The 14,210-nt window shown below is 31.8% G+C and overlaps 1 protein-coding gene across 1 annotated transcript in view; it reads left to right on the forward strand.

Moving 5' to 3' along the window:
* The first annotated feature begins 267 nt into the window (after positions 1-267).
* The window catches only part of TERB1 (telomere repeat binding bouquet formation protein 1), a 34,464-nt gene continuing 20,521 nt past the window's right edge, over positions 268-14,210 (forward strand). The window contains exons 1-7 of the mRNA XM_074316016.1: positions 268-382; positions 5,059-5,169; positions 5,362-5,490; positions 7,157-7,285; positions 8,202-8,262; positions 8,358-8,473; positions 8,571-8,693. Coding sequence (XP_074172117.1) covers positions 268-382; positions 5,059-5,169; positions 5,362-5,490; positions 7,157-7,285; positions 8,202-8,262; positions 8,358-8,473; positions 8,571-8,693 — 784 coding nt within the window. The remainder of the gene's footprint in view (positions 383-5,058; positions 5,170-5,361; positions 5,491-7,156; positions 7,286-8,201; positions 8,263-8,357; positions 8,474-8,570; positions 8,694-14,210) is intronic.

Raw genomic sequence — 14,210 nt, forward strand, 5'->3', positions numbered from 1 at the left:
GTCATAACCAGCCCATTTGAGGGAATAGGTTGAGCTGGCGGGAAGGGGCTCTTCCGAGGAGGCCGACCTCGGCTTGGGGGACAAAGAATTGGCACATACCATTTGGTCAGGTGTCTAGAGCCTGGCAGTTTTCGACCCGCTTGTTCTTCAGAATCCGCCGGCGCCTTCCCAGATGATTCTGATGTAGGGAAGGGTGGGAACCACAGGTGAGGTGGTTCCCCAGATCGCGGGCGGACCGTGAGTTTCACAGCAACTGATGGGGTGGGCATGGTAACGGCTGACTCGGGCCCATCCGCTGCTGGTGAATCGCTTGGTGGTGGAGCCTTTAACCAGCGCCTTGGTCCCTTAATCCTCTTCAAAAGAAGCCCTTCCAGCTCTTTAGGTGAGCCAGAGCTCAGCATTCATGAACTGAAATTCAGGAAGCAGGGTGGGCTTAGCCTTCCCTCCTAGAGCAGTCAGGCACCGTTACCTGTGCAAACTGGGATGATGTGAGAAGTTCTGTGAAAGGGCTGCTTCAATCTACTGAGTCTAGGAATGTTAATGCCTCCTGGGACCCTCAGCTTGTTTTCTGGACCTCACTGACTTCTCAACCGACTTAAGCTACTGTAACAGAAACTTGATATTACATGTGCTTGCATATTGGCCCTTTCTCCCTTGCCTCTCCTACCTTAGGGGGAATTTTCTGCTATGTATGAGTTCAAGGTAGTTATCCACTGTCAACAACTTAGTGATGGCATTTAGTGGCAGGATTTTCAGCCCTGCCAGCCTCACACAGAAAGATGTCCTTTATCTTTCTGATACTTTGGAGTGATACTTAGATTTTAAAAAGCTTTTCATGTCAACATTTTCTAGCCCAGGTAGGACAATAATGTTGAGCTAGATTTTTTTGAATTTGAGTTAGTACTATTATTGGTAGTAGATTGAGTGAAACCTGGGAGGTAGTTTTCTTCCTGTTATCTAGAAAAATGCCACCGTCCCCGCTTTTTTTTTCTTTCTGTGAGAATGCAATAAATGTTGATATTTTATTCATTACAATTTGCATCTATTCACTAAATTACTGAAAATCTGCTTTATTGGGCAAATGTTTTTGTTCTTGGGAATAGACTATTTTATAATTTCAAATGTAATTTTATAATTATCAGTCCTTTGAAAATTGTAGCTTGTCCTTCGCTGTTGATGTTTTTAAGCACTTAGGTAGTGAATAGATGACTTGTAGTAATGCAAATACTTGGCAAACTTTAGTAATTTTACTGTGCAAAGTAACCATTTATTAGAAAATAGTATAAGAAAGACAAAGGAATAGAAAGGTAGTGTATGTTCTCAGTTGCAATTTGAAGACGATTAGCTGTCCCTGTTTAAAAATAAAATTATATTAAAAAGCAGAATAGATTAATTAAAATTAAGGAAATAAACTCCCTCACAAAGCAAAACTTTCACAAATGATACAGTACAGTTTTTAATGTCTTTTTTTAAAATTTAGTTTTCCAAATTTTAACTTATTTGCTCAAATGTAGTGTATAATTACATATGGGAGACAATATAAAACTGCTATGAGGGCAAGAGTATAGGGCCTGACCTCAGATTTTCTTGGTTTTCATTCCAGCCCTAGCACTTACTAGCTGTTTGAATTGGGCAAATTGTTTACCCTCTCCTCATCTGTCTTCATCCTTATAGCTCCCTTGTAGGGTTGTTATAATGACTAAAAAGATATTTATCAGGTTTAAAGAACAGGTATTTATCAGGTTTAAAGAATAGTTTTTCTGCAACCTACACCTACAATAGGACTTGTGGAACATTAGAAACTTTTATTATAAAAATTGTGAAAAATGGAAAACAGTGGAATAAAACATTATAGAACCACCAGCTAAAGACAAGAGTTATTATGTTGCTGTTTTCCCTCTAGTTTTATTTTATGGTTGCCTCTACATAATTGGAATCATGCTGTAGATAAAATTTTATCTTGTTCTTTTTGATTAACATTGTAACAGAAGCATTTTTCCTTGTTATTAAACATTTCAAATAAACAGTATCCTGTAGATATACTATAATGTACCTAACCGTTCCTTTTTTTAATGGAATATTTAGGTTAAAAATGGAAAAATTAGTATATATTTGTGTATTGCTTTGTAAAAGCTTCTCACATTTATTATTCAACATTTTTTGTTTGGGAATCTTATTTTCATTTTGAGAGTGAGAATGAAAAATGGAAAGGATAATTCAGTATCTCCCTTTAGCCAAGTAGTGTTGGAGACATAAAAATTTTAGAGTTCTGTGAGTCCTGATTTATGGCTCTAAGAAGTTAATTAGACTCTGATACATTTTTCTAAAAAAATCAGTTTAGCATTTTAAAATAAAGCATATAAGAGGCCGTATCAGGGTTGCCGGTTATTTTAAAAATTCTTCTGACAAATGATATACAAACAAAATTTAAGCTTAATAGTGGAATACTATGTTGAAAACACCATTCTTAGAAAAATTTTTAGTATTAAGCTTAGCTTGTGAAGAGAAATGCAGTTCTAAAGACTGTGTGTGTGTTTTAAACTTCTAATTCATGGAGGGGTGCCCAATCTGAAAGGATGGGATAAAAATTTACAGGAAAGAAAATAAGTAGGACCAGAAGAGGGTCAGGTAGATTCAGTTAACCAACCATTTGTGTGTTTGATTAGTAAAATGTGTTGAATGCCTGTAGTACTTAAGAACGCCAAATGCATTTTTGTGTTTTCAAATTTCATCCTTGTAACAACTGTACGAAATGGGAATTTCCTGTTTTACAGATGAGGAAACTGAGCCTCAGAGAATTTAAGCACACCCTGTATCACACATCTAATAAGTTGTAGATTTAATCCCTGTTGTTCTGGTTGCAGAAAAACTATTCTTTCCCTATTCCTTTGCATTTATAATTCTTGAATTCTCAAACATTGATTTAAATTGAGAAAATAACCTTTATCTTATAGATGAAATATAAGGTAAAAGAATACAGACAAGCATGGAAAGTGAGGACACAAAGAAAATACAAGGTGAGAAATTCATGGATCATATATCTGAAATTAGTTTTATATATTTGTGGGATATACTGCAGATTATTTGACAGGATTCAGAAAATGAATAATTCAGCAATTTGCATAAATATTTACCATGCATCTACTCTGTGCCTGTCACACTGACTTTAGGAAACTGACATTCTAATGGGAAAAGGCATACTGATAATTAGAATACTGTATGATAGCTGATTTAATGGAGGTATATACAAGAATTTAGGAACCTGAGAGAACTACCATCAAAGTATACCTGTAGGCACAGATTTCAGAGTTTTCCTCAGAAAAATGGAAATTAAATCCATGGGTATGGAGGAGATTAACCCGAGAGGAAATATTAAAAGAATGGGGGAATAGTGTTCCCTTAATGCACACCATCACATAAGGGTTGGCTGAGGAAGAAGGCCCTCAAAAAAAGACTGAGAAAAGCATTTCAAAAAGGTGAATGAGGTATTTTGGAAATCAGCATTAGTGTTACCAAACCTCTGGTTTGAAGGCCCAAACCAAGATTCTTCTGCCCAGTGCTGTTGAAGCCAATAGAACGAGAATGAGTTTAGTAAGCAGAGCAGAAACTTTATTTTTTGATCAATGAATGGAGAACTCATGCTGTAACTAGCACCTTCTCCCCAGCTGGGAAGGAATCTTCTGTATTTATAGGCTGTGGCTTGGACTGATTAAATTTTTTATTTTTATTTATTTTTTAGTGATGCATAGTTACTCTTATATTGAGCTCAGCCCTTTGGTGCATGGTCCTTTTTGCACACAATGCCCCATCACCATCCTGGTTTTTGGGCTCAGCCCTCTTTGTTTTGTAGTCAGGAATCCTTTTCAATTTCTGTGAGCAAGCACAGCTCGTGACATAATTTAGGTATTGAGAAGTGTTAGGGTCTTTTAGATAATAGTCTGTTGACAGGAGAATGCTTTGTGAGAAAGACCACTTGAAAGCATCAGTGTGAAATGTGCAGAATTGATATTATTTCTCCTTTAAATATTTGTAAGAATTTACAAATGAAGCCATCTGAACTTGGATTTTTCTTTATAGAAAGGTTTTAAACTGTGATTTCAACTTTTTTCATAGATGTAGGACTATTTAGGTTATCTGTTTCTTCTTGGGTGAGTTTTGGTAATTTGTGTCTTTCAAGCAATTTGTTCATTTCACCTTAGTCATTGAATCTATAGATATGAAATTGTACATAATTATTATTATCTTTTTTCAACATTTATTTAAGTGTGTTTTTCCAGGACCCATCAGCTCCAAGTCAAGTAGTTGTTTCAAGCTAGTTGTGGAGGGCACAGCTCACAGTGGTCCATGGGGGGGATTGAACCGGCAACCTTGTTTTTGTATCTCTGTAAAATCCATGGTGATGCCATCTCTCTCATTTTGATATTGGTTATTTGAGTCTTTGCTTCTTTATTCCTGATCAATTTTGTCTAGAGGTTTATCAGTTTTATTGATCTTTTCAAAGAACCAGCTCTATTGTTTTTCTGTTTTCTATCTCATTGATTACAGCTTTGATCTTTATAATTTCTTTCCTTCCACTTACTTTGGGATTAATTTACTTTTTTCCAAGTTTCTTAAGGTGGAAGCAGAGGGCATTAATATGAGACCTTTTTTAAATTTTATAATATAGGCATTTAGTGTTAATAAATTTCCTCCTAAGTACTGCTTTAGTAGCATCCCACAAATTCTAAGATGCTATATTTTCATTTTCATTCAGCTCATTTCTAAATGGCAGGTATTTAAACCAGTGTAGGTTTATTTATAAAGAGAATAATACCTGGATTTTCTATTCCTATATTTCATGAAAGGGGACAATCAAATAATTTTAAGAAGTTCATTTCAAGTTCTTTTTATTTCAGGAACATATTTCTTTTATATGTATTCATTGTTTGTTAGAATATAAAAGTAATGCATATTTATTATTTAAAAAGCAAACATTACAAAGATATGTATTTAGAAAGGGAAATTTTAAGTTATATTTTGAAACATTTGGTTTAAAATAATGAAGTTTTTGTTCTTTAGAAATGAAAACTGACCTGAACTTATTATTGGAGTGTCTGAAGTATCAAATGGACAATCCTTTATCACAAAAGGAAGCTTTGGTCACTATTCATTCAATTTGTCAACAAAACAGTAAGACATGATAGTGAATTTTTATCTGTGATTCTAGTTCTTTAGTATTGTGATATATGAAATATGCATACTTATTTTTCTTCTACTCGGTTGCTCTGCAACTATGTTTCTATATTTATCTGATTTGTTTTAGCTTTAAAATAATAGTCAATAAATATCATTTCTATTTTGTTTTATCTCTACGCCCTACAGGTGATGCTGGTGTTTATTTTCGGGAAATTGGTGGTTTGATGTTTGTACAAAATCTTGCAAAGTCAAGTGAACATAGCATGGTAAAAGAAGCAGCCTTATATACATTAGGAACTGTTGCAGAACAAGATGGTAAAATATAAAAGCTTTATTTTATTATCCTTCAAGCATTGTGTTATATACTTTAACAATCTACTAAAAAATAATTTTAAAATTAAATTCATTTTTTACCTGTCTGTATAGATTTATACAGGTATTCTATTTATTTAAATTAATGCATGCCAGAGATTATATTTAACTTATTAACTAATAAGGAACTGGTAAAATGTTACAGCTATTTCAAAGGCTATGGGAGAAAAACAATATAGGCATTTAGGAATGCTGAAATAGATTTACAAATAGGCACACAACTGGTCAGTATCTGCAGGGCAATAATTAATTGCATTCTACTGTCAAAAATGTTTTGCATTTCTGTGGACAAGAATAACTTGCATTACTATCAGTTTTCCACAATTTACATAGTTGTAAAATAGCCCAAAGACAGTGAAAGGGCACAGATAATCTAAAAGGATATACTAGACAGGACATGCAGTAATCATTTCTGTTCATTTCAAAAACTTTCACAGTTCTTCTTACCTTTTTTTCCCCCACTTTGTCTTTACTACCATGCTTAAGTTTTTTTATTTTGATGGAAATAAAATTCATCCTTCTTTCCCCTTTTTGTTTCTGTATTTTGAGCCAGAGGAAAGTTTTCCATAGTCCCAGGTTATACCGGGATCCACCCACATTTTCTTTTGGTACTTGTATGGTTTTTTATTTTACTTTTAATTTTTGATCCTTTTTGAATTTTCCTGAGGTGTGGCGTGATGAATGGTTCCACTTTTATCTTTTTTATATGGCAATCCAGCTCTCCTAACATTCTTATTAAAAGGTAGATTTTTTCATATTGATTTGAGATGATGCCATCATCACTTAATTAATTTTCAGATATGGTGGGTCTATCACTGGCTTTTCTATTCTGTTCATTGTCTATATATCCAAGTATGTGAATCAAAAGATGAAGATAACCTACAACCATCTCGTATGTGGATAAATATGCTCTGGGTGTACAAATTCGTGTTGGCAAAAACATTTTTCTGTAGTATACCTGAAATAAGGTTGAATATAAACCATTGGTTTGTTAAACAACTTTATGTTCTTACATTTTCATCCATTGACTCTTTCTTCATCACTTATTAAGAATAAAGCTGTGTGCTGGGCATTGGAGATAAATAAGACATTGTCCTTGCCTTTGAGAGAGAGTTTAATAGCTGATTCTAGACACTGGGTAAAATACTGATTATATCCCTGTGTTTAAATTATTTTTTAAGATTCTGTTTATGCATAATTATCACAAAAAAACTCCCTGGTTTTGCATAAGTATCATTTTTGCTTTTTGGAGAGACATTTTTATTTCTAGAAAAGTCTTAAGTATCATTTGTCCCTCTGTTTTCTAAAGCAGGTTTCTGACTTTTCTGAAATTTTTCTCTGGCTATGTTTTCTTACCTATCTTCTTAAGTTTTTGTCATATTTAATTTTTTGTTCAGTTAGGTTTTTATTGGAAATTCTAAGGGATTGCAATACATTTTTTAGAACCTAGATAAAGTACTTCTGATTAAGATATTGCCTCTTTGGTCTGCTAGTTGACTAAACACATACCAATTTGTCAGAAATTTTGTTATATAACCAATAAATGCCAATGAAATGAGATCTGATTTGTGCTATGCAAAGAAATTAAAATTTTGCTTTTATATTTCAGTTTACTGTCAGCAGACTTTGTGCACTTCAGAATTGTTTGAAGACTTAATTTTGTTCTTATCTAATGATTCAAACACAAATTTGAAAAGAATGTCTGTTTATGTTATTTTGGTTCTAGTTTCAAATAATAGTAAGTATATTCTTTTATGTTGTAGAAACATTTTTAAAAATAATAAATTGGAACAATCATTATTAATTTTTTTATTCTAATCTTTATAGCAGTGTCTTTTTTCTTATTAACTTCTGAGAACTACTAGCTTTAAGAAAAGAGAATTAATAGCATGTATTTAATTTGATATTTATTAATTTTAAGAAATAATAAAGTGATTTGTATTATTTAATTAACAGTTAAAAAGACAGGTTTAAAAGCAAAAGAGAGGCATTTGATGAATTAGGTTGGTTGATTTTCCACTGAATTGGCCATTTAGTTAACAGTGTTTACTGTATGAGTCAACAATGGCCTTAAATTTCGTATAGCTCTTCGCTAAAGTATTTTTGTTTTGGGGGGGCAGGAATTTTTTGTTTTTGTTTTACTTTGGAATAATTTTAGGTTAGATTAACAGAAAAGTTGCAAAGATATAATAGTATAGTGTGTTCTGTATACTTACTGCTCAGGCTAAGGTTGTTTTTTAACACAGATTTATTTAAATCTTCAAATTCTTAAAAATTTTATAAACATTTAAAATGCTTATAGTTTTTATGTCTATTTTTCTATAAGTTTTGGAGCATATTTTGGCATTGTAACACAGAACCATGCAAAATAAGTGTATTATAATTTTAGGGGAAATTTGAGTGGTCCTATTCTAAGCATAAGTAATATATTTCCCATAGTCTTTTTAAAGGTCTTTTTGCCAATGTTTAATTATTTATTGCTAATAAGATCATCTATTTTCCATAATCTTGATTACTGATTTTTATCTACTGTAATTCTGTGTTAAAATGATTGAAAGTTATTTATTAATAGTACTACTTAAATGTTTTCCATTCCTGCAAAATTATTTCTAAACAAAAGTCATATTCATGTAATATATGGCTATTTTTTTAAGGGATTGGACAAACGCTTGTGAGAGAAACAGGTTGTATGAAAGTTCTGTCACAGTTGTTCAGGTAAACAAATACAAATTTCTTGTTATTAATTATTTATTACATAAGACCTTAACACATTTGTATTAATTTACTTCCTTTTCTTTTTAATCTAATAGGATAGGTCTTTCAAAATATGAGTTGAATTTGTCAGATAAAAATGTTTTCCAGAATTATCAGTTGTGGTCTTCAGTGTGTAGTACTTTGTGTGTCTGTGTCAACAATCCTCAAAATGGTAATTATCTTAAATAGTTAAAGATAAAAATTTTTAAAAATGAAAATTGATGTTTACCAAATATATTAAAACATAATTGACTTTGTCTCCTTTTCAGATGAAAATCAAATGCTTTGCTGTTCACTTTTCCCACATGCAAATGACTGGCTAATAAATTGCATAAAACCGGAGATAATTCGCCCTATTTGTTCATTTATTGGACTCACTCTTGCAAATAATAGTAAGTATTCATTATTTTCTAAATTATACTTGAAGAAGCTTATTTTAAAGCATAATAAAAATCTGTTGAATTAATAGATTAATTTTATTCCAGTGTAAGTTGGGTCATTTTGGATGCACATAGACTATTACATAAGGAAAAATCTTGAGAGTTGATATTGTTAGGAAGGTATTGGGAAGATGATCAACACAGCATATCTTTGGATCTCCCCAGATACCTTCACAAAACAGAACTAGACAGCAAAAGAAAAAGCCCACAGACTGTGTTCTCTGACCACATGGAATTAAATTAGAAATGAATAAAAATAAAACATTTAGAAAAGTCCCAAATATCTGGAAATTAAACAACTCAGTACTAAAAAATATCAAACCAAAATTAAAAAAAAACATAAACCTTTGTGTCAAAGAATAAATAATGAAGGAAATTAGAAATGTTTTTAACTGAATGACACAACTGAGAAACACAATATTAACTGTGGGATGCTGCAAAAGCAGTGTTTAGAGGGATATTTATAGCATTAAGGCTTGCGTAAGGAAAGGAGAAGTTTCAGATTATTTTATTTTCCACCTGAGAAACTAGAAAATAAAGCAAGTTAAACTCAAAGTAAATATAATGAAGGAAATAATAAAATCAGAAACCAATGAAATAGAGAAAGATCAATGAAACCAAAAGTTAGTTCTTTGAAAAGATCAATAATATGGATCCTTTAGCTAGACTAACCATGAAATAGAGAAGGCCCAAATTACCAATACCGGGTATTAGAGGTGATATCACTCTAGATTTTAACAGACATGAAAAGGATAATAAAGTAATAGTAGAAACAGCGTTATGCCACTAAATTTGACAACTTACATGAATTGGACAAATTCTTTGAAAGACACGAACTATCAAAAAAAAAGAAATAGATAACCTGAACATTCCTGTATCTTTTAAAGAAATCAATTTTTCAGTTTAAAACCTTAACTCAGAGGAAATTCTAGGTCCTGATGGTTTCACAGTGAATTCTACCAAACGTTTAAGGAAAAAAAAATTCTACATGAATTATTCCATGACGTAGAAGTAGAAGAAACACTTCGCAATATTTTATAAGGCCAGCTTATTCCCATATAAAGCTTGAAAAAGGCATTTCACAAAAACTAAAGGCCAATATCCTTTAGGAACATAGATGCAAACATTCTTAACAAAATAATAACAGATCAAATCCTAAATATATAGAAAGGGTAATAATATATTATGACCAAGTGGCATTTATCCTAATAGAGCAAAATTGGTTTAATATTAGAAAATTACACTATATTCACAGACTAGAAAAGAAAGACTATACAGTAATCTCAAAAGATGTAGAAAAGCTTTCCATGTAATTCAACATACATTCATGACAAAATCTTTTGATAAACTAAGAATAGAAGAGAACTTTCTCAATGTGGTAAAGAGTCTTTATAAAATACTACAGCTAACAAACTTAATGGTAAAAGACTTAATGCTTTTCCCCTAAAATTGGAGAAAAAATAAGAATGGCCACTCTCACTAGTTTAACATTTTACTGGATGTCCAAGCCAGTGCAGTAAGGCAACAAAGGGAAATAAAGGCATAGAGATTGAAAAGGAAGAAGAAAATACAGTATTCATTCATAGATGATGTGATTGTCTGAGTAATCTACAAAAACTGCTAGAACTGATAAGTGGTTTTTTCAAGGTTGCAGAATATAAGTCATATACAGAAATCAATTGTATTTCTATATACTAGAAGCAAATAATTGGCAACTTAAAGAAACAATCATTTACAATATCAAAAAATTAAATACTTAGGGGTAAATTTAATGAAATATGTGCAATGTCTGTATGATGAAAACCATAAAACACTGCTGGGATAAATTAAAGAAAACCTAAATTAATGGGTGATATATTATACTCATGGATTGTAAGACTTAATTTGTTAGAATGTCATTTCTCATATTCATCTCTAGATTCATGGCATTCCCATCAAAATCCCAGCAGGCTTTTCTGCAGAAATTGATAAGCTGATTCTAAACTTTACATGAAAATGAAAAGGGGCTAGGACAGTCAGAACTTTTGGAAAAGGACAAAATTGTAAGATTTATCTGTGAACAATTTTGCTAATACGTTGGCATTAATTTAATGGGTTAACCACCCCATATCCCCCTTAAAGGATAGAGCATTAGTCCACTCTAGACATACATATAATAGGAACCATACAATAAGTGGTTTTTTATGACTGGCTTTTTTCACTTAGCATAATTTTTTCAAGGTGGTGTAGCAAGTAACAGTACTTCATTTTTTTTAAATTACCAAATAATATGCTTTGTATGGAAAAACCACATTTATTTATCCATTTATTCATCAGTTGATAGATATTTGGGTTGTTTCTACTTTTCACTATTATGAATAATGCTGCTAAGAATATTTGTGTACAAGTTTTTATGTGATGTTTTCATTTCTCTTGGGTATATATGCACTCATACACATACATACACCTAGGAATGAAATTGCTGGGTCATACATTATCTCTAAGTTTAACCTTCTGGGGAATTGCCAGACTGTTTTCCAAATCAGTTATACCTTTTTGCATTCCCACTAGTAGCGTCCAAGAGTTACAATTTTCCACATCCTCAACAGTATTTATTATCTTTCTGATTATAGCCATCCTAGTATGAGGTGGTATCTCACTGTGGTTTTGATTTGCATTTCCCTGATGGCTGGTGGTGTTAAGCATATTTTCATGTTTCTTGGCCACTGGCATACTTCCTTTTAAGAAATACCTATTCAGATCCCTTGTCAATTTTTTAATTGGGATATCTGTCTTTATTATTGAGTTGTAAGAGTTCTTGCTATATTTGATACAAATCCCTTATCAGATACATGATTTGCAAACACTGTTCCATTTGTGGGTGGCCGTGGGTGACTTTTCTTCTTCTTTAGTTCTCTTCTGATTGTTCATTAATGAATGTTGTGTCATGTTTCTTGGGTGAGGATGATTTTGTTTTATAGTTTAAGACAAATTGGTGAGTATTTTGAAAAATTTTTATTGAATTCTCACTTCAAAAAAAAAAAATTGTAAGATTTATATCACTTTGTTTTCATACTTATTATACAGTAAGCAAGAAAGTGTGGCATTGTTGTTAAGTGTAGACAGATCAGTGGAATAAACAAGAGCCCAGAAGTAGACCCACATGTATATAGTTGTTGATTTTCTGCAAAGGTGCCATAATAATTCCACAGGGGAAAGGACAGTCTTTTCAAGAAATGGTGCTGTAAAAAAGTGGATATCTATATGCAAAATATGAATCTCAACCCTTATCTTACACAGTGTATAAGAATTAACTTGACATGATCCATAGACCTAAATGTAAGAACTGTACTATTAAACTTCTAGACAAAAAACGTAGGAGCAATTTGGGAGTAGACAAAAATTTCTTGGGACAGAAAAAGCATGAGCCACTAAAGAAAAGTGACAAATTGGATTTCACTGAAATGAAAATTTTTTGCTCTTCAAAAGATCTGTTAAGTTGAAAAAGCAAGCCATAGACTGGAAGAAAATATTTGTGAAATGTGCATCTGATAAAGACCATACCCAGAATGTATAAAGAACTCTTACAAATCCTCTTACAAGTCAATAAGACAAAAAACAACCTACTGATTAAAAAATAGGCAAGATTTGGATAGATACTTCACCGGAGGAGATTTGAATATTAAAAAGAAAAAACACTTGAAAAGATGCTCAAACTCATTAGTAATCAGAGAAATCCAAACTAAAACCCCAAGGAGATACCATTGCATACCCACTAGCATACCTAAAAGTAAAAAGGGTATAATATCAAATATTGATCAGTGTGTTGAGCAGCTAGAACTTTCTCACACATTGCTGGTATATAGCTATATTCATATGTTTAAAGCAAAAATAGTCATGTTTCACATGCAAAGAAACATATCTCTACAATTCCAAAAACTAAAATCTATTTCCATGATGTTTTGATGTTTCCTCTGTCTTTAACAACCAAGTTGGATGAGTAATAGTTATAGGACCTCATTACTCTCAGCAAACTGGTATGAAATATAGATTAGAGGAAATTTGAAATATTTGTAAGTGTAGAGTAGGATGTTCTTCTGTTTGTAAGCTTGAATTTTCATTATTTAGGCTATAACTAAAAATCTTTGTGGTAAAAGCACCATTTTCGTTTAAGAATTTAAAAATGTTTCCTTTTGTTAAGTTTTTAAAAATGAAAATACTTTGTAGTAAAGAAGCCTGTTTTGGAATCTCCCTAATTTTGAAAATGTTTGTTTATCCTTAAGAAATGTCATTTATTAACATTTCCTTTTCCCAATGTAGAAAATTCTGAACATGATTTTTTTTTTTTTTGATTCAGATCTTTGTTTTATGGAACAATACAAAAAGTAATTTTTGAGTTTAAATCATTTTGGCTCAATTTGTGGTACTAGGGTAGACTGGGAAGAATGTTTGTGGCAGAATTATAATCACTAGCCTATATAACCATTTGCAATAAGTCCATTGCTGGGATAGGGACTGTAGAGACTGTTGAATGCACAGACTCATGGGATACTTTCCCATCAAAATCATTTTCAACAGGGGAAGAAAAGAATTCAAACATTTTGGTGAACACACAATGGGATTTATAGATGATGTAATACAGAATTGTACACCTGAAATCTATGTAATTTTACTAACAATTGTCACCCCAATAAATTAAAAAAATAAATTATTAAAAAAAAAAGAATTCAAACTTTTGAAAAATGGATCTGTCATTGAATCTTTGCTTGGAATAGTTATTATGACTCTCAATATGTTATTTTATGCTCCAAGAAGTAAAAGAATTAGGCTTAAATAAGATGGATGAAACAGGTGTTCTTTTGGAACATTACTTTGCTTTTTGTAGATTAAAGCAATCTAAAAAATGAGTTATGCTGGAATTCAGAAAATAGGCAGCCTGCTAATTGCAGTATCAAGCTAGATGAATGAATCTATTCTTTATAGCTCTGTTGAAGGATTTGAGTTTATTATAATAATGCTATTCTCGCTAAAGGAAGGAAAAGAGCTATCTAACACACAAGAAAGAAATACTGTACTATACATGTACTTGTACTATGTCAAAGTGGGTTTCTTACATAAGGAAGTAATCTGTGTTATGGTTCTATATATGCACAGGTAGCGATTGGATTTTTCATCTTTAATTTTGGGATTTTTTGTTAAGTACAGTTGGCCCCTCTAGCTGTGGTTTCTGCATCTGCAAGTTTGACCAACCCGGGCTCAAAATTCTAAAAAAAAAAAATTTTTTTTGTTGCTGATGTGTGCTATGTATTATAGTTAGGTCTGTACTGAATATTTACAGACTTTAATTCCTTTCTATTATTCCCTAAACAATACAGTATAATAACTATTTACAAAGCATTTACATTGTATTAAGTATTATTAACAATCTAGAAATTATTTAAAGTATATGGGAGAAGTGCATGGGTTATATGGAAATACTATGCAATTTTA

The sequence above is a fragment of the Rhinolophus sinicus genome, linkage group LG11, assembly GCF_036562045.2.
Source record: "Rhinolophus sinicus isolate RSC01 linkage group LG11, ASM3656204v1, whole genome shotgun sequence".
Classification (NCBI taxonomy): domain Eukaryota; kingdom Metazoa; phylum Chordata; class Mammalia; order Chiroptera; family Rhinolophidae; genus Rhinolophus; species Rhinolophus sinicus.